This window comes from Brachionichthys hirsutus, chromosome 16 (genome assembly GCF_040956055.1).
Source record: "Brachionichthys hirsutus isolate HB-005 chromosome 16, CSIRO-AGI_Bhir_v1, whole genome shotgun sequence".
NCBI classification, from domain to species: domain Eukaryota; kingdom Metazoa; phylum Chordata; class Actinopteri; order Lophiiformes; family Brachionichthyidae; genus Brachionichthys; species Brachionichthys hirsutus.
Window position 1 is genome coordinate 11,778,260 of NC_090912.1, and position 20,395 is coordinate 11,798,654.

Below are 20,395 nucleotides of genomic sequence, written 5' to 3' on the forward strand. Positions count from 1 at the left end.
CCACAGCTGCCCTGGGGCAGGCTGACAGGAGCGAGGCTGCCAATTTGCGCCATCGGCCCTCCTGACCACCACCAACATTCACTCGCTCACTACATTCACACAGGCAATGTGGGTGAAGTGTCTTGCCCAAGGACACAACGACAGTGGACATGTGAAGGTCGGGAATCGAATCAAACCGCCAACCTCTCGATCATAGGACGACCCGCTCAACCACCTGCGCCACCATCGCCCTAGATGTTAAATAACATCGGTGCCAGCACAGAGCCCTGTGGGACACCGTTCCTGAGCCTTCTCACCCTACTGCTTTGGCCGTTGCTGGTCTGGAGCTTAAAGCTGCTTGCTCAGCATCTCCATAATGAAGCTCACCAGGTGCTTGTCCGGGATGGTCTTCAGAAGCTTCATATGTAGCCAGCGCAGCCAGACAGTGTCAGGCAGCTGTGAGGTCCAAGAAGACGGCGCCAGCCTTTTGTTCTTTGGGGAGCTGGGGGTCGATCACTGGGGTAAGGCAAGCCAGGATGAGGCGTTCCAGCAGTTTGAAGGGTACATACAGAAGGGAGATTAGCCCGTATCCCTTTGGGTCATCGCTTGGCTTGTTGGGATTCGGCAGTGCGATCACCTTGGCACGGCGCCAGATTTTTGGCAGCTTGAGGCGTTGGAGACATGCAGATAGGAAGGAACGGAGCCAGTCAGTTACCTTCTTACCTTGGTGTTTCATCTATCCCTGGTGCCTTACCAGTCTTAAGATGTTTTATGGCTTGTTCGGCTTCTTGCATTGAGAAGTTAACCGATAGGTTGGCATCACACCCTGGGGCCCTGTGCAGTTCATGGACTCTCGCTGATGTTGTTCGAGTGAGGTCCTTGTCTGCGTTTGGGAAGCAGCTGTTACTCAGCAGGAGCGACGCAATGGAGTTCGCAGTAATGGGGCACTGTGCCGGGGTTGTTGACCTTCCGGTCAGCTTTTTTAGGGTCTGCCACTCCCTTCGACTGGAGTGTGTGAAGTCGATTGACTCCACTGTCTCAGTCCAACGTTGCCTGCGTTTCTCATTCAGTCTGCTAAAGAGATTTCCGGCTGCTCTCTCCCTGCCTTTCGTCATCCCAACAGGGAACAGAGGCTTTACGTTCACCGTGGGGGATGTTGTTCTTGGCGGCGGCCAGCATCATTTTGCAGTACGAGTTGTAGGCGTCGTTCAGGTTGGTGGAACACGGGTGTGGTAGGGTAGTAACTGCCTTGGTCACTTGTTTAGTGAAACCTGCACAGTTTGCTTTCCGGAAGTTCCATCTCTTGACATCCCTCCCTTGCACAGGCTGGACCAAAGATGGAATGGTGATGAGTGACGGTCGGTGGTGTGACCGGGGAAACATGTCCAGAATGCGTCTTACAGGGAGAGGCTGGTCGTTGTGCCATTTTGCGAATGCCAGGTCTGGGTTGGTGTTGCTGTTCCATCGTGCAGAGTAGAACGTGTGTGGCTCCTTTGGGTCGTATAGGAGTGCAGCATCGACAGTGGAGGCCCAGTCCACCAGGAAGTCACCATCAGCGTTGGAGCTGCTGCCACCCCGGTCTGAGTGGTGGGCAGGGGCAGGGACATCCGGTAGGGACGATGGGACCAATCTGCTGGGCGGTGATTTGTAGATGTTGACGATGGTAGTGTCTTGCACTTTGGTGTTAATCCATTCTATCTCTGCACCATCTGGAGACTGTCCGGCAGCTGACCAGGACATATCTATGCGCACAAATGTGGCCGTGCCATGATGTTTACTGGCAATGTGGCCAGCCAAGGTGTACCCAGGGACCCTCAGGATGTTCTTGTTTTCCTGGTGGGTCTCCTGCAGGGTGATCGCTGTCACGTTGTTTTTTCGGGCCAATTGCTCAAGGATGTCAATCTTGGCAGTGGTGAGGCCTTCGACATTGAGCTGGAGAAGCGCTAGCGCTGGAGCTGTGGACGGTGGACGTTATAAAGACATTTGTTTCGCTTTGTTAGATATTTGAGTTATGCAGCACGCTCACAATACACAGGTTGCACAAACACTCTTAGTTTCTTTATCTCTACATACTTTTCGGTAATAAACACACACATATATTAATCACATATAAAGACTCACACATTGTTAACTGATACACGGTGGGCATAAGTTAGGGCCCCTCCCAGGAGGAGGGTGTTCTACGCCCACTGCCGAAACATTCACTGCCCCCCCCCCCCCCTCCCCCCCGCGCGTCTGTAGGAGAGTCCAGCGCTGTGTTTCCTTACCAGCTTTGTACTTACTGAAAACATTCAGTAAACTTGATTCGTTTTATAATCCTGACTCATTATTGAATAAACACCTCCAACACGAGATATAATAAAAGAACCGGGGAAAAAGGAGAAACCTAACAGCGACATGCGGAGGCCACGTGGAGGCTGTCTTCTCCTTGTGAAGCACTTTGTGGCTTGTTGTCTGTGAAGGTGATCCATGAATAATATATAATATATAAATAACATTTACTTCCTTACTGAAGCTAAATGATGAGCTCAGGTAACGACCAGCAGGTCGAGCCTCGACGTCACCAACAGCAGAACCTGTCAGGTAAAGATGGACCCTGTTCGGATCATGGGTTCTGTTGTCTCAGCTGAAGAACTTGTTGCAGCCCCCGGCGTCGAAATAAGTGCAGAGAGTCACCAACGGGTGTAGTTGCTTTGCGTACTTTATTCAAGCACCTTCAAGCACCTTCAAACACCGTGAAACTAAATAATCAAACAAAAAACATAACCACTCGTCAGTGCATACTGCGTTTCAACATAACGGTCAGATTGCAGGGTACAGCATATTGTATCGGACATACCTCGCTCTGCATACCAAGGGTGCAAACTCGTAAAATATCGTTTGGCGCTCTTCTTTGGCGTCAGGTTATTAGCGCACCATGTCCCTGTCTCGGCGTTTGCAGAGACCAGCTGTTCGTCACGCGCCCGCCGGCGGAACTCTTCCGGCTTTATACGCGGTTCCATACATGTTCCGGGGCTTGCAGCGTCGCCCCAGTCACGTGACACGTCATGCGTCATAGACGGACACTTACAGACTCTACCAGGAACATGAGCGCAGTGAAAGTGGAGCAGAAAGCGGAGCAGCATCCGGATCAAACATCAACAGCGGCTCACGTTTCTGTCGGTCCAGAAGTTTTCAGCGTCCAGAACTCAGAACCTGCTGAGACGCTCAAACAAAGACTCTGACGCAGCTTAAAATAAGATCCATTCTACTTTCGCTTTTGATTCACAACCTGTGACAGTTCTGCCGAGTAACAAGTGACGTCATCGCTCAGACTAAATTCTGATTGGCTCAGACTAAATTCTGATTGGCTCAGACGGACGGGGAAGTCCGCTCCTCTCGGGTTTTGTCCTCACTTCACCCTTGATGGTCGGACTGGAAGCTTTAAAGAATCTTGTGGCTGTTCTGTTGTTTGAGCTGCAGATGGGACAGTTCACGATGAAGACCTCGGTTCTGGTTCTGGTTCTGGTTCTGGGTACAGGTGTACCTGGGGCGGTGGGAGGTGAGTTTCTATCCTGCTGTCTGGGTTGACGGTTCTGTCGTTGGACTTCCTGATATGTTAGGAGTCTAGAAATGTCCAAACGGTACCGACCCGTCATCTTAAAGTTCTTCCTGTAAAGTCCATTTACTTCAGGTCAAACTGGGACAGGAGGACAGAGGTAGTTCTTCCTTCTTTGTCCTCTTTAATTTGATGGGTTCAGAACCTCCGGCTCAGACGGACATCAGACCTGATGACGGAGGTGTGCTGGTGTCGGTCGGTGGTTCTGCTGAGGTCCAACAACAAACCGGTTTAGAGATGGTTTCCAAGCTGCGTCTTCATGATAGAGTTTGTCCACCAGAGAGTGGACAGCTTTATTCTCCAGCTGACAAATGTCCTGATCCGTTTGGATGGGTTCTGACCCGTGTCAGCCTCAGAACCCAGCATGGACTGGACCGCACGGTTTCCACACCGAACTATGAGCAGGGGACGGATTTGTTCAGCATTCTGGACGTGACACAGAAACAGGACGTCCACGTCTTCAGACGACGGCGGAGGTTCTGAGGAGAACAACAATGGAAGTGTCAGAACTCAAAGAGAACAAATCAGAGAACCTTCCTGTTGATACCTGAACAGAACCAACTGTTAGAACCAGGACGAGAAGGAAGAGACGTCAGCTGATGATGGAGGGAATGTTGGAACGTCAGAGGATCAGAATCCGCTCTGAATCCAACGGATATTATAACTGCTGTTATAACTGCTGTTATAACTGCTGTTATAACTGCTGTTATAACTGGTGTTATAACCGGTGTTATAACTGGTATTATAACTGCTGTAATAACTGCTGACTGGTGTTATAACTGGTGTTAGACTGGTGTTCTTTCTTATATAGAACCGTGTCCTTCAAATATTAAATGTATCAATATTAATGAGAAATATTCATCACAAAATCTGTTGTGAGTGAAACAGGTTTTGGGTTCTGCAGGTTCTGCCCATCAGGACCTGACGGTGTTTCGGGACCGGGTCACACCTTTATTTGTTGTGGTGCTGAAACCCAAATCTTTAGGGTCAAACCGTTTTAATTCACAAACTCTCCGACATCTGGCCTTGAAAATGATGCCAGTTATCAGCTGATGGTGGAAAATGACCAGCGCGACTTTGTGACACCATAGAAGAAGAAGTTCTGCTGGGTTTCAGCTTCAGGAGCCTCAGAGTTCAAACCTGTGATCAGAACCAGAAGTTGTCATCGGTCACAGGTTCAGGTGTGAGTGGAGAGCAGGAAGTGATGTCATCAGGTGGAAACAGGTTCAACCTTCAGATGGTGATTCTGGTTTTTCTTTCAGAGACTCACTCTTTGAAGTATTTCGAGACGGCGTCTTCTGGAGTCTCAAACTTCCCGGAGTTTGTGTCCGTTGGTTTGATCGATGACGTCCAGATGTTTCACTATGACAGTAAGACCAAGAGAGCAGAACCCAAACAGGACTGGATGGACAAAGTCACAGCAGAGGATCCAGAGTACTGGACCCAACAGACGAGGATCAATGTGGGGAACCAAGAATGGTACAAATTCAGCATGGAAACTTTAAAGAAGCGCTTCAACCAATCAGAAGGTTTGTTTGTGTTTATTAAATGTTGTGTTCATGCTGTAGGAAGTAAACACACACACACACACACACACACACACCTCTGCAGGAATGCTTTTGCATCACTGCTGGGTTTCTAAAGCTCCGGGACACAGACTGGTTCTGCTGGTTCTGCTGGGTCCAGTGAGGACCAGGTTGATGACTGGAGTCTGTCTCTCTCTCAGGTGTCCACATTTTCCAGCGGCTGTCTGGCTGTGAGTGGGACGATGAGACTGGAGAGGTCACTGGTTTTCATCAGTATGGTTATAATGGAGAAGACTTCATCGTCCTGGACCTGAAGACGGAGACATGGATCGCTCCCAGTCCTCAGGCTGTCATCACCAAACACAGATGGGATCATGAGAGAGCTGGGATGGAATACTACAAGCATTCCCTCACCCAGGAGTGTCCTGAGTGGGGGAGGAAGTATCTGGAGTATGGGAGGAGCTCTCTGCTGAGAACAGGTAGAAGCACATCACCTGGTGGAGTTTCAAACCAACAACCTTCATGTTCCTCTGCTGTTTCTGACCCACACACAGAGACACACTCTGTCCTTTACCTCTCTGTCCTCCTTCTCTCTCCTTCAGTTTTCTTCTCCTCTGCTCCTCCCTTCTTTTGTCGCCTCCTCTCCTCTGAGGTTTATTTGCGTCGTTTCAGTGTCTCTGGCGACAACAGTGACTCCTGATGACGTGTCTTTGTCTCCTCCTCCAGAGCTCCCCTCTCTAACGTGTCTTTGTCTCCTCCTCCAGAGCTCCCCTCTCTAACGTGTCTTTGTCTCCTCCTCCAGAGCTCCCCTCTCTAACGTGTCTTTGTCTCTTCCTCCAGAGCTCCCCTCTCTAACGTGTCTTTGTCTCCTCCTCCAGAGCTCCCCTCTCTAACGTGTCTTTGTCTCCTCCTCCAGATCTCCCCTCTCTAACGTGTCTTTGTCTCCTCCTCCAGAGCTCCCCTCTCCAACGTGTCTTTGTCTCCTCCTCCAGATCTCTCCTCTCTAGCGTGTCTTTGTCTCCTCCTCCAGAGCTCCCCTCTCTAACGTGTCTTTGTCTCCTCCTCCAGATCTCTCCTCTCTAACGTGTCTTTGTCTCCTCCTCCAGAGCTCCCCTCTATAACGTGTCTCTGTCTCCTCCTCCAGAGCTCCCCTCTCTAACGTGTCTTTGTCTCCTCCTCCAGATCTCCCCTCTCTAACGTGTCTTTGTCTCCTCCTCCAGAGCTCCCCTCTCCAACGTGTCTTTGTCTCCTCCTCCAGATCTCTCCTCTCTAGCGTGTCTTTGTCTCCTCCTCCAGAGCTCCCCTCTCTAACGTGTCTTTGTCTCCTCCTCCAGATCTCTCCTCTCTAACGTGTCTTTGTCTCCTCCTCCAGAGCTCCCCTCTCTAACGTGTCTTTGTCTCCTCCTCCAGATCTCCCCTCTCTAACGTGTCTTTGTCTCCTCCTCCAGAGCTCCCCTCTCCAACGTGTCTTTGTCTCCTCCTCCAGATCTCTCCTCTCTAGCGTGTCTTTGTCTCCTCCTCCAGAGCTCCCCTCTCTAACGTGTCTTTGTCTCCTCCTCCAAAGCTCCCCTCTCCAACGTGTCTTTGTCTCCTCCTCCAGAGCTCCCCTCTCTAACGTGTCTTTGTCTCCTCCTCCAGAGCTCCCCTCTCTAACGTGTCTTTGTCTCCTCCTCCAGAGCTCCCCTCTCTAACGTGTCTTTGTCTCCTCCTCCAGATCTCTGCTCTCTAACGTGTCTTTGTCTCCTCCTCCAGATCTCCCTTCTCTAACGTGTCTTTGTCTCCTCCAGAGCTCCTCTCTCTAATGTGTCTTTGTCTCCTCCTCCAGATCTCTCCTCTCTGACATGTCTTTGTCTCCTCCTCCAGATCTCTCCTCTCTGACATGTCTTTGTCTCCTCCTCCAGTGCTCCCCTCTCTAACGTGTCTTTGTCTCCTCCTCCAGAGCTCCCCTCTCTAACGTGTCTTTGTCTCCTCCTCCAGAGCTCCCCTCAGTGTTTCTCCTCCAGAAGACTCCTTCCTCTCCCGTCAGCTGCTTCGCTACAGGTTTCTACCCAGACAGAGCCGCTCTCTTCTGGAGGAAGGATGGGGAGGAGCTTCATGAGGAGGTGGAGCACGGAGAGATCCTCCCCAACCATGACGGAACCTTCCAGATGAGTGTGGACCTGGACCTTTCATCGGCGGCGGCTGAAGACTGGAGGAGGTACGACTGTGTGTTCCAGCTCTTCGGTGTGAAGGACGACTTGGTCACCAGACTGGACAAAGGAAAGATCTGGACCAACTGGGGTGAGACTGGGATCAGGGGGTGAAGGTGGGGACACATTTCTGTCTCTCTGATGGTCCAGATCATGGGTTTGAAGAGTTGGACAGAAGTTTTGTTTCTTTTATTGTCATTTGCTGTTTTCTGTGTAACTTTAGAGTTCAGATAATCAATAAACCACCCGGGACCCAGACAACGGTACCAGAACCCTAACCCGGTACCTGCACAGAAGACGGAAGCCTTTGAATCAGTGATAGTTCTGTTGGTGGTGGCGGTCCGATGTCCACTGGGCTTTCATTCATGCAGGACGATGTCAGTAAAGTCAGTTCATGTCCTCAGCGGAGGAGGTTCTGATTGGACCTGGATCTGTTAGCAGGATGATCCAGAACTGCGGAGGAGGTTCTGATTGGACCTGGATCTGTTAGCAGGACGATCCAGAACTGCGGAGGAGGTTCTGTTGGACCTGGATCTGCTTGTTAGCAGGATGATCCAGAACCCAGTGAATGTTGACGTGAAGCTAGGAGGGTGGGACACGGGTCCAACATGAAGTCCTTCAGTACCGTGGGAAGACACGTTGATTCTAACGCTCCTTTATGAAATCAGCGTTCTTCACCACGTTCCTTCATTTCTCCAGAAGCTGGGATGTAAAACGTTCCCCATATTCCTGATGTGGACCAGGATGTTATCAGAACCTTGTGTTTCTCCATGAGGACAGGTCCACAGAGCTGTGGGACTGTCCAGCCTCAGCAGAGGGACGCAGCGTTCCAGCGCTTCGGAGGTTTCAGTCTAGAGTTGGAGAAAAAGTATTTTGGATCCATTTCAGTTTTCAGAAGTTTCTAGTTTTAAAGTCAAACCTCTGTCAGAACATTAGAACACACTAGAACATTAGAACATTGGACGAGTCTCCGTGAGACTGGAACCAACATCAGGACAGAAAGCAGCACAGACCGTCCTCCTGTGGACAGGTGGACATGAAACCACCTAAACAGGACGGCAGGACCACCAACCAGGTGGTGTCCGTCTGCAGGACGGTTCTGTTGGGACATGGACGTTGTTCTCTGACTTGTTGTTTTCTGCTCTCCAGAGGAACCCACTAACGTGAACGCCATCATCATCATCATCATCACTGTAGCGGTTCTTCTCGTCCTCACGGCTGCTGTTGGATTCAAGCTGTACAGACAGAGGACAGGTGAGCGACCCAGACAGAACCAGTCTCTGTCTCCTGGCTTTGATTGGACACTTTGACCTGATGAAGCAAACAGGAGGTGGTTTCAGCTTCAGAGTCCAGAACCACGATGACGGACCAGGGAAGACAGTCGTGCTGTGTTGACCCTTGAGTAACTCCTGGACAGTTTAGTCCATTTCAGAAATTCTAAGCTCCCTCCAGGACAACCACCGTCCTCTTTGGTGAGGCGGAGTCACAAAATCTCAACGTCCATAATTTGACTGTGTAATCCTTGTTTAACCTGTCCACGACCCTTCAGACAAAAATGTCCATTTGTTCTACATAGTGTCCAAGAAAAGGTCACCGAGGGGTGATTTTTGAAAGGGGGATAATTTGGGCTTAAATTTGAAAACCCATATTTCCCACCGCCGTTTGTCTGTCCGGCTGTTAGCAAGATAACTCAAAAAGTTCTGGACGGATCTGGATGAAGTTTCCAGGATTTGTCGGGAATGTTTCCAGGAACAGATGATTACATTTCGGTGATGATCCAGAAGAGATCCTGGATTCTGGATCACTTGGAACTATTTGTTAATATTGCAGTCAATGGAGATTCAAAATATTCTCCTCAATATCTCAGTTGATTATTTATCAATGTTTATGGAATTTGACACGCAGGGTGGGGGGGGGCGGGGGGGGGGGTGTCTATCTCTCCAACTGGATCAGGTCCAGAATGAGGTCAGGAAAAATATTACATTTTACAGGTGGACATTTTGTCCACTTAAAGGGTCATGAATTGGACTTTTTTTGTAACACAAGCGTTAAACTGTCCCCGGTTCCTCTCGGAGGACGTCCCGTTCTTCGTCTCCTCTGTTTAGCAGCAGCTACTTTTGTTTGATGGAGTGTTGCTGGTGATCCACTCGCATCCGTTCACCTGCAACCGTGAGCGGTGGACTGATGCGTCTTTGTTATCCAGGTAAACCTCGTCCACCTTCTGAGGACAGCGCTGAGCTCACGAAGAGACTGCAGCCAGAGGTGGACATGCAGCCGGAGGTGGACATGCAGCCGGAGGTGGACATGCAGCCGGAGGTGGACATGCAGCCGGAGGTGGACATGCAGCCGGAGGTCGTCATCCAGCCAGAGGTCGTCATCCAGCCAGAGATCATCATCCAGCCGGAGGGCGTTGGGACAAGGACAGAATGAACGCAGTGAGTGTCTTCGTGTGGGACACTATGTGTAGAAGAACCTTCTGACACGGGGAGATTATTCTGTCAGACTTGTGAGACGAGATAGTCTTTGACCTTTGGTGTCTTTTCCACAACAAAAGGTGAAGCGGTTTCACCTGAAGGGATCTGAGGTTGTTGGACAAAGACAATGAGTCCACCTGGACATTTAAGGTGGACTGATCGGGTTCGGGTGTGGCTTCGTGGCGTTTCTGCTCAGTTCTGTTGGTTCTGTCTCCGCAGGGTTCTGGGACAAGGAGCGGTGTCCCCACATCGTCCTGTTTGAACTGGAGTCCACCGGGTCTTCACCAGAACCCGATCCAATCAAAGATATCAGCGACGAGGATCCAGTGATCGATACTTATTGATTAGAGTCTAAACGGTGTCATTTAAATATTTTGGGGATTGTTCTCGTCTCTCTTCTCTGGAGACGTCAAACAGGATCTTTAAGACTGTCTTCATCCAACGTCCTTAGAACGTCCTCCATCATTACACTTTAACTCTTCGGCTGCTGGGTTGTTTGTGCTTTCCCTTTGTCCTATGGGTCCTCCTGGGGTCATGTGATGTGAGACGAGAGACATCTGACGGCCTCTAGAGTCGTCTCTGCTGTCCGTCCTCAGAAATCCTTCCTTTGCTTCCAGTCCTCCTGGAACCTGCGGCGGGACTCGGACACTAACGAGTCCGGAGGTGTCGGAGTAAACGGGCGTGTCTTTGTTCCTCCTGGACTCCGCCCCTCCCCCAGTGCTTCCTGTCTGTTCACGGATCACAATCACTTCCTGTGTTGTTAACGAGACGAAGGCTGAAGTCGTCCTGCTGGTTCCTTTCTTTAGACAGAAATTCTGCTTTACAATAAAATCCCACATTTCCCACGTTTCTTGTTTGATTGATCCGTCTCCAATCCCATGAATATTCCCAGTCCGATTGGTCCGTCTCCAAACCATGAATATTCCCAGTCTCATTGATCCGTCTCCAATCCCATGAATATTCCCAGTCTCATCGCTCCGTCTCCAATCCCATGAATATTCCCAGTCACTTTGCCCCGTCTCCAATCTATAAAACTAAAATCGCATGTAAGTCTGCTGTGTTCAGTGACAGAAATGATACAGTTCCTGATAGTCAGACTGATAACAGCCATCCTGCGTTTTGGATGGAGGTCGCAGGTTCAAATCCGGCTGGGGGCCTCTCTTTGTGGAGTCTTTATTACCCTCGCCGAAGGGGAGGCAAGGGTATTGCAATTGGGTCTGTTTGTCTGTCTGTCTGGATCCAGATTCTAGAATGTTTTTAAAGGATTCTTTAACATTGCGAGATAGGGCACTTTTCTTAATTTCTTCAAAACGCATGGCGGTATGGATCTGAAAAAAATCACACATAAGTACTCCTTAAAGGTCTATGACCATGACTAATTTCGGCCGAATCCGGATCACAATCCGGATCTGAGAGCTAATTTTCGTTCTAAAATCTGCATTTTTCAGGAGTCCATCCTGACCTCAATTCTGGAGCTAGAGACTTCAAATTTGGTGTGCACACTCATAGTTCATTCTGGTTTCATATATGTTACAGTTGTAGTTGTATCTTTTCCCGTTCTGGAGCAGCAAGCTAGAGCAGGTTTGGCCCCTCTGATCCGGAAGCCCTGTTTACTGTCTCACAAGATCGAATAGTCTTTTGGAGGCGGGGTTTGCAATCTCTGATTGGCTCATGTTCCAAATGAGAATTAGTTCTCAATTAACTTACCTGTTTAAATAGAGGTAAAATAAAACAACATCTTCTTGTACATGAAACAATCGTCTCTTCTGACTACGGGCGAGAGGCGGGGTACTCCCAGGATGTGTCACCAGCTCATTGCGGGGCCACACAGACACGGGGAAAACAAAAAACGCCACACAGAATGCAAATCGAACCCAGTACCTGTTTGCTGTGAGGCGGCGGTGCTAATCACTGCGCCACCATTCTGCCCCGTAATTACTGTCATCTGTAAACAAAAATAAAAATAAAATAGAACTAAATAAATAAAAACTATTCTGAAAAAAGATCAGGACATAACAAAACTGGAACAGAAAGGATCAGATAGAAGACATATGAAAAAGCTTGCTTCTTTTTTTATAGTGAAAACGTGATGCATTCAGTTGTAACCTGCAAAGAATTCGACAATACAAATGATTAAAGGCCACCTGGACGATATACCGGTACAAGTTGTCCTTTACATTTCTCCTGGTACCACAGATGTTTGACATCGGAGAACATTTGACTGTGCCAGACGAGTTCTCAGAGCGTGAGCGGCGCTCAGGTCTGGTGTGGAAGCAGCTGGTTGCTGGGGCGATGGCAGGCGCTGTGTCCCGAACAGGCACTGCACCATTGGACCGTCTAAAAGTCTTCCTGCAGGTGGGTCATTTCACAAAGTTCACGATTATACTTTTGTGAAGGGCTGTCTCAAAGCTTTTCTCATTTGTGCTCGGAGAGTTTTTGTCTGTCGAGACGGTGAAACAAACGGTTAGAGGAGCTGACGTTAAGAGTGTTTGAGCTGCCAGCGAGGATGACCGAGGCTGATTCACACCTCGGAACTGAGTGGTTGTTAGAGATTAAGTCTCTAACATTGTGATATTAATTTACAAACGCACCGAAATGAAACAGGCGGACACCAGGCTTCTATTTTCTCTCACGCTGCCCGGACCGGCTGGTCCGGCGCGCTTCCTCCAACCAACTGTTTCCGCTTCCCGGAACAAGTTTATTTATAACGTTCATGGCTCCACCTCTTGACTTAGTGACATCACGATACCTTCAGAGCACACAACATCGCTGCCCACCAGATGGGGCTGTTCTTGATCTCACGGTTACATTTAAACAAATGAAAATAAGCAAATGACCCTATCAGTGGTCAAACTGAATGGTTCTGGGCTGTCACCAACTATAGAGCCTTTAAACTAAAGCTCGCACCTCAAGGCTGGAAAACTGCTTTTTGCCCAGGGCCATCACTGACCTGAACCTGATAAAGGACCTCACCTCGCACCCCCTTCCTGTTGAACTAGCTCAGTTTGGCAGCTTGTATCTGTACCCACTGTACTCAGATGATTGACTTGTTTTTGCATTCAGGTACATGGTTCTAAATCTCAAGGAATGAATCTCTGGTCTGGACTGAGGGGAATGATCAAGGAAGGAGGCGTGTTCTCACTCTGGAGGGGAAATGGGATCAATGTCCTCAAGATTGCTCCTGAATCGGCCATTAAGTTTATGGCCTATGAACAGGTCGGTGCGCTCCAACCAATCAATGACAAGAAATAATTAGAACTCAATCCTTATAAATAAACCTAATGGTACATGTAAGACCAGAACTCTACCCAGTCTTGAATAATGCCTATTTTCATGTCCGGATAGTTGAATTCTCTCCACAAATGCATCATATTATTGCCCCCCCCCCCCCCCCCCCCCTCTGGGCCCTTCCCACGTCTGTCTTTCCCCGTCAACCATTCTTTCTTTTACTTTAGATGAAGTGCTTGATTCGGGGCAGTAAAGAGGGGGGCTCTTTAAGGGTACAAGAAAGGTTTATCGCTGGATCTTTGGCAGGAGCTTCTGCCCAGACCATCATCTACCCAATGGAGGTCAGTTTAAAGGTCATCGTATCTCTGCTGCCTTTCTGGGTCTGTCCTTTACAACACGAGCCTGCATTCATCCATTCATACAGTGGCTGCACTCATACCGCAGGTGTGGCTTCCTCTAAGCCAGGTGAGGGCTGTGGACTCCGTCACACTCCTGGACCGACAAAGGCATAAAGTTCTCACATTCTGCAGTGTATTTCTGTGGCACTAAGTTCAGTGCCTAGACTTAAAGTGAACTTTATTTCTAATGGTGCACGTAGCAGCACAATAAAGTAAATAAATACAAAGAGGCCGTAGGGGTACAGTCGATCCTCACCCTGCTTCTCCACTCTGGTGTGTAGGTGCTGAAGACTCGTCTTACACTGAGGACGACTGGACAGTACTCGGGTGTGGCTGATTGTGCCAGGAAGATCCTGAAGGTGGAGGGAGCCCAGGCTTTCTACAGGGGCTACCTGCCAAATACAGTCGGCATCATTCCTTATGCTGGTATCGATTTGGCCGTGTACGAGGTGTGTGCCGCCCACAGTCAAAACCAGAAGCTCAAAGATAGCCCGCTAAAGTTTGACCTTACTTTCGCAACTCGCCACCTTTACATATGAAACTATTTCTGCCTGTTCCTGCTCCATCTAAAGACTCTGAAGAACGCTTGGCTTCAGAGGTACTGCTTAGACTCTGCAGATCCAGGAGTTCTTGTGCTCCTGGGCTGTGGTACCATCTCAAGTACCTGTGGACAGCTGGCGTCCTATCCCCTGGCTCTCATCCGCACACGTATGCAGGCACAAGGTAAAACGGATTCCGACGTGTTCTTAACATATTGTTCCATAATCAATGGCCCAGCTAGGAGTCAACTCTCAACCTCTTTTGCTTTTCTTTCAGCCATTACTGAAGGGAAACCCAAGCTGACCATGGTGGGCCAGTTCAAGTACATCATATCACACGAGGGTGTAGCCGGCCTGTACCGAGGCATCACCCCCAACTTTCTCAAAGTCATTCCAGCTGTCAGCATCTCCTACGTAGTGTATGAGCGCATGAAGAAAATCCTCGGGGTGGGTTAGTAGACTGAGAAGCAGAAGAGAGGAGATGATGCAGCTCCTCAGAGCGAAGGGCCGCTGAACAGACGCAGGTCACAGTGCTGTGGGTTCTACTTCCTGTTTACACATGCAGTTTCAAGTCTTTGACTACCCTTAGGCTTCTTTGCCCCAATAAAAATAGCAATTTTAACTTTATTTGGAGCCAAAATGAGTGCTGTACTTTACATGCTGCTGGGATGGAATAAATCTCCATCGTTTCGTAATGAAGAGGGCTTTAACTGTTCAACTTTAAATGCCATGTCAGCATCCGTACATCCATCCATCTTCCATTAGACGAGACGATCGATGAAACCATCTCTGCTGTGTTGGCTCCAGACATCCGTGGTCGGCGCCGGTTTGAACCCCGAAATGTGAGATAATGATCCAGACTGGCCCGTGATCAGACGAGAGCTGAAGCTGATTTTACATTTCAGCCTTCTTTGGTGGAATATTGTGAAATGCATTTTGTCCATAGCAAGCTGGGATAGGCTCCAGCGAGTCCCGCGACCGGCAGAGCGGGAAAGCGCTCGGCAGATGAATGGATGAATGGATGAATGGCTACCCGGGTGCATCTCAATAAATGAGAGGACTATTCATTCATTCTTGAAGACGAGAAGGAGCCCCATTGTGTTCAGCCATTTAACCGAAGCCGGGTAACGCCTAGCCCCGCTGACTATGGGTGAGAGGTGGGCCACACCCTGGAAAAGTCACCAGTTCATCACAGGGCCATTAGAAGATTATGGAAAAGTTAATTTAAAGTTTGACCCTTTTACAGTATAGCTGAAATATTTCAAGCCTTTTGATTATGGCATGATGGCCTTGACATTGCCCAGACACCCCGGTGTTCAGACAATTCGGCTGGCGACCTGCGTGACCCTTGGCCAACCCGAACCCTAACCCTTCAAACGCCTGATTAGCCCAGACGCTGCTTTGGATTATGACGTGTCGTTAAGAAGGTGAAAACTATATATTGTCTGAACATAGAGGACACCCTGTCCTGTCAATAAACTCACTCCAGGGAGTTTTGTCCTTCGGGGTCTTCCTTATGGTTTCCCAACTTCCTGGTGTTGTGGGTGTGACAGTTCTGCTAGCAACCTGCTAGCCGCTGGAGACGTGACTATTTGCACCTGGGTAAAAGTTTAAAGGGAACCTCGACTGTAACTACAAATCGGTCTAAAAGTACATTTACAAAAATATATAAACATTTCTCCTCAGTTATCAAATCCGTTTTGTTTAGAACATAAATTCATACGTGGTGGCCGCCATGTTTTTGCGTGCACATTGATGACGTCAATGGGTTAGGGGTATGGTAACGACATTGCTCAGACCCCCCTATGTTCAGACAAGATCCAGCATTGAAGTAGTTTATGAAAATGTGAATGTGGAAATGTTTATAGGAATCCTTTGCACTTTGTAATTACCTCCTAACAGTGGTCGTAACACAGTCGTAGTAACCTGAGTGGTTCTGTCGCCGACGTCACGGAATGGCGACGTAGTTTTGAAGCCGCTGGCGTTGAAAATGTTACATTATCTCATAAAGAAGATGCATTATGTCATGGTAAATTTACATAAAGTTTGTGTCGTGTCTTGAGCCCTTTCAACTTGATGAGAGAGGCATACTGAATGCATGAAAGAACAAACCATGGTTCATCCGGATCAAAGGGGGAATCCATTAATCTGCTCATTGGCGATCCACTCGAAATTCATTCCACCCGAAAAAAGCTGTCGTTTTATTTTGAAGGAAAAAGCCTGAAACAGGAAGTCTTGTCTCTGGACGTTCATATTTCTTGATCCTCGATGATCTCTGTATTTTTCCTTTGCTCCCTTTCCTGGAGTTAATCTGTTTTGAACACTGTTTGTTTGGGTTCCCATAGCAACAGTAAACTCATCCATAAAATAATGTGATGCATAAAATGGTTAAATAAATGACCTGAAAATCTTTTTTTAATTCTGAGCCATCCTTAGGGGGAGGAGCCTCTCAGTTGCCAGAGGGTTACCATGGAGACATACTTTGGTCAATGTTTGTTCCTGTAACTTTGTATAATTTCTTTCCTGTGTTGTGTTGTGTAGCACTTCCTCTTCTGTCGTATGTCCTTAGACCTTCAGCTCTGTAGCAGCAAGCCAGTCCAGTGTGTCATTGTCCAAATCAATGAAGCCCTGATCACCATTTGGCCGGCGGTATATGGGGCAGCTGGTCAGCACGTGGTCCACAGTCTGTGATGGATCCCCACATTCACAGTGGGCACTGTCTGCAAGACCCCACTTCTGCATTGTTGCACCAAAGCGTCCAACTCCTGTCCGCAGCCGGTTGAGGGTATTCCCATCCTTGCGGGGCAGGTCCTGGCCAGGAACATCTGTTGGATCCTCAATGCAGCGGTGGAGCCTGGATGGTACTGCCGCCTTCCACTGGTCCCTCCATCTGGCCTTCACCCAGGATTCCTTAGACATGTCAGCTGGTGTTGTGCGAAGCAGTTCCTGGGCCTGTGCGGCAAAAGGGCGACTGGACTTGAGGCGGGTATGATGTGGCGTCTCCATGACAACCTTGTGGAGGAGGTGGGATTCGCTCAGATGTGCCTTCCAAGCAAGAGCTAGTATGGCTGCGTCTCGCCTGATCTCTGCTGGGGTGATTCCAGCAAGGACCGGTTGGTTGGTTGGAGTGGCACGTAGGCATCCGGAGACAGTCCGTAGTGTGCTATTAAGGGCAGCGTCCAGCTTTTGGAAATGGGTGCTACGGCTCGAGACTGGGGCAGAGTATTCAGTAGCAGGAAGGACCAGGGCCTCGGTGGAGGCTCCCCACGTGGTTCCGGCTAAACGCCGTATCAGTGCGGCACGGGCAGTGGTCTTTCCTTTCACACTGTCCAGATGTTGTTTAAACCAGTGGTCCCCAACCACCGGGCCGCGGCCCGGTACCGGTCCGTGAGGCATTTGTTACCGGGCCGCACAGAAAGAATAAATAATGTATGCAATTTAAGTTGTATCGATTATTAGCGTCTAAAAGGTGTTTTATTTTGAAAAACAACCAGATTTTTGCCAACGTAACATTCACCTGTGAATAGTCATGCTTTACGTGATACGTTACTAAAAACAGACGTAAACTAGCGAAGATAAAATTACAAAACAAACGTTTTTGCAGAGCTTCTTTGCTAATGGAAAGTCCAACTGAGGAGGAAGAAAATAAAACTTATTTTCACAGACAAACCAGGAGTCAGACTTAAAACACGGTTTATCTACAACAGCTGATTAGCTTTGTTAACGAGCAATGAAGGGTTCAAAACTGCTTCAGCACATAAAGACAAGAACCCAGAAGTAAAAGACCTGAACCCTGGATTAAAACACAAGAATGTGGTATTTATTAAACAAAAAACGTGAACATGAAGGACAGAAGTAATTATTGGGACCACAATTTATGGTGACTAGATATTGGTGTAATACTTGTTTATAATAGTTATTCAAGGTGCATAATATAAAGTTTATTGTTAAGAATATATTCATTTTTCTTTTTATTTAATTACACCCCCGGTCCGCGAAATAATTGACCGGCAAGAAACCGGTCCGTGTCAGGAAAAAGGTTGGGGACCGCTGGTTTAAAGGACAATGTTCTGTCGAGCTTCACGCCAAGGTGTGTCGGGGAGGACTGGGACTGTAGCTGTGCATCGGCAACGATGATGTTGGTTTCACGTGTTGCTTCCCTGTTGTAGAGGTGGAACATTGTTGCAACAGTCTTTTTGACACTGAGCTTGAGTCGCCAGTCCTTCAGGTAAGAGGATAGGATGGCCATATCCTCTGTAAGGCCTTCCTCTACTGCTTCCCAAGAGGGTTTGATAAGCAGGATTGCCATGTTGTCTGCATAGCCAGACGACATACTTATATACAAGGACGGCATACTTCCTTGATGTTGTTAGGGGTAGGTCGTGGATGTAGATAACAATAATGCTTGATTTTATATAGCACTTTTCTAGGCACCCAAAGACGCTTCACATTGTGCATTATTCATTCACACCACACTTGGTGGTGGAGCTACTAGCCACAGCTGCCCTGGGGCAGGCTGACAGGAGCGAGGCTGCCAATTTGCGCCATCGGCCCTCCTGACCACCACCAACATTCACTCGCTCACTACATTCACACAGGCAATGTGGGTGAAGTGTCTTGCCCAAGGACACAACGACAGTGGACATGTGAAGGTCGGGAATCGAATCAAACCGCCAACCTCTCGATCATAGGACGACCCGCTCAACCACCTGCGCCACCATCGCCCTAGATGTTAAATAACATCGGTGCCAGCACAGAGCCCTGTGGGACACCGTTCCTGAGCTTTCTTACCCTACTGCTTTGGCCGTTGCTGGTCTGGAGCTTAAAGCTGCGGTTGCTCAGCATCTCCATAATGAAGCTCACCAGGTGCTTGTCCGGGATGGTCTTCAGAAGCTTCATATGTAGCCAGCGCAGCCAGACAGTGTCAGGCAGCTGTGAGGTCCAAGAAGACGGCGCCAGCCTTTTGTTCTTTGGGGAGCTGGGGGTCGATCACTGGGGTAAGGCAAGCCAGGATGAGGCGTTCCAGCAGTTTGACGGGTACACACAGAAGGGAGATTGGCCCGTATCCCTTTGGGTCATCGCTTGGCTTGTTGGGATTCGGCAGTGCGATCACCTTGGCACGGCGCCAGATTTTTGGCAGCTTTAGGCGTTGGAGACATGCAGATAGGAAGGAACGGAGCCAGTCAGTTACCTTCTTACCTTGGTGTTTCATCTATCCCTGGTGCCTTACCAGTCTTAAGATGTTTTATGGCTTGTTCGGTTTCTTGCATTGAGAAGTTAACCGATAGGTTGGCATCACACCCTGGGGCCCTGTGCAGTTCATGGACTCTCGCTGATGTTGTTCGAGTGAGGTCCTTGTCTGCGTTCGGGAAGCAGCTGTTACTCAACAGGAGCGACGCAATGGAGTTCGCAGTAATGGGGCACTGTGCCGGGGTTGTTGACCTTCCGGTCAGCTTTTTTAGGGTCTGCCACTCCCTTTGACTGGAGTGTGTGAAGTCGATTGACTCCACTGTCTCAGTCCAACGTTGCCTGCGTTTCTCTTTCAGTCTGCTGAAGAGATTTCCTGCTGCTCTCTCCCTGCCTTTCGTCATCCCAACAGGGAACAGAGGCTTTACGTTCACCGTGGGGGATGTTGTTCTTGGCGGCGGCCAGCATCATTTTGCAGTACGAGTTGTAGGCGTCGTTCAGGTTGGTGGAACACGGGTGTGGTAGGGTAGTAACTGCCTTGGTCACTTGTTTAGTGAAACCTGCACAGTTCGCTTTCTGGAAGTTCCATCTCTTGACATCCCTCCCTTGCACAGGCTGGACCAAAGATGGAATGGTGATGAGTGACGGTCGGTGGTGTGACCGGGGAAACATGTCCAGAATGCGTCTTGCAGGGAGAGGCTGGTCGTTGTGCCATTTTGCGAATGCCAGGTCTGGGTTGGTGTTGCTGTTCCATCGTGCAGAGTAGAACGTGTGTGGCTCCTTTGGGTCGTATAGGAGTGCAGCATCGACAGTGGAGGCCCAGTTTACCAGGAAGTCACCATCAGCGTTGGAGCTGCTGCAACCCCGGTCTGAGTGGTGGGCAGGGGCAGGGACATCCGGCAGGGACAATGGGACCAATCTGCTTGGCGGTGGTTTGTAGATGTTGACGATGGTAGTGTCTTGCACTTTGGTGTTAATCCATTCTATCTCTGCACCATCTGGAGACTGTCCGGCAGCTGACCACGACATATCTATGCGCACAAATGTGGCCGTGCCATGATGTTTACTGGCAATGTGGCCAGCCAAGGTGTACCCAGGGACCCTCAGGATGTTCTTGTTTTCCTGGTGGGTCTCCTGCAGGGTGATCGCTGTCACGTTGTTTTTTCGGGCCAATTGCTCAAGGATGTCAATCTTGGCAGTGGTGAGGCCTTCGACATTGAGCTGGAGAAGCGCTAGCGCTGGAGCTGTGGACGGTGGACGTTATAAAGACATTTGTT

General features: G+C 49.1%; 2 protein-coding genes across 2 annotated transcripts; both read left to right on the plus strand.

Moving 5' to 3' along the window:
• The first annotated feature begins 3,456 nt into the window (after window positions 1-3,456).
• On the plus strand, window positions 3,457-10,611 carry LOC137905918 (major histocompatibility complex class I-related gene protein-like). The gene is made up of 7 exons (XM_068750203.1): window positions 3,457-3,520; window positions 4,840-5,106; window positions 5,304-5,582; window positions 7,081-7,383; window positions 8,442-8,546; window positions 9,496-9,727; window positions 9,986-10,611. The coding sequence occupies exons 1-6, from the start codon at window positions 3,457-3,459 to the stop codon at window positions 9,720-9,722; spliced, it is 1,245 nt and encodes a 414-aa protein (XP_068606304.1). The 3' UTR covers window positions 9,723-9,727; window positions 9,986-10,611.
• Window positions 10,612-12,040: 1,429 nt separating this feature from the next.
• Window positions 12,041-14,527, plus strand: LOC137905921 (mitochondrial adenyl nucleotide antiporter SLC25A23-like). Its single transcript, XM_068750205.1, has 6 exons — window positions 12,041-12,121; window positions 12,830-12,982; window positions 13,228-13,335; window positions 13,674-13,841; window positions 13,965-14,115; window positions 14,209-14,527. The coding sequence occupies exons 1-6, from the start codon at window positions 12,059-12,061 to the stop codon at window positions 14,385-14,387; spliced, it is 822 nt and encodes a 273-aa protein (XP_068606306.1). The 5' UTR covers window positions 12,041-12,058; the 3' UTR covers window positions 14,388-14,527.
• Window positions 14,528-20,395: the final 5,868 nt, after the last annotated feature.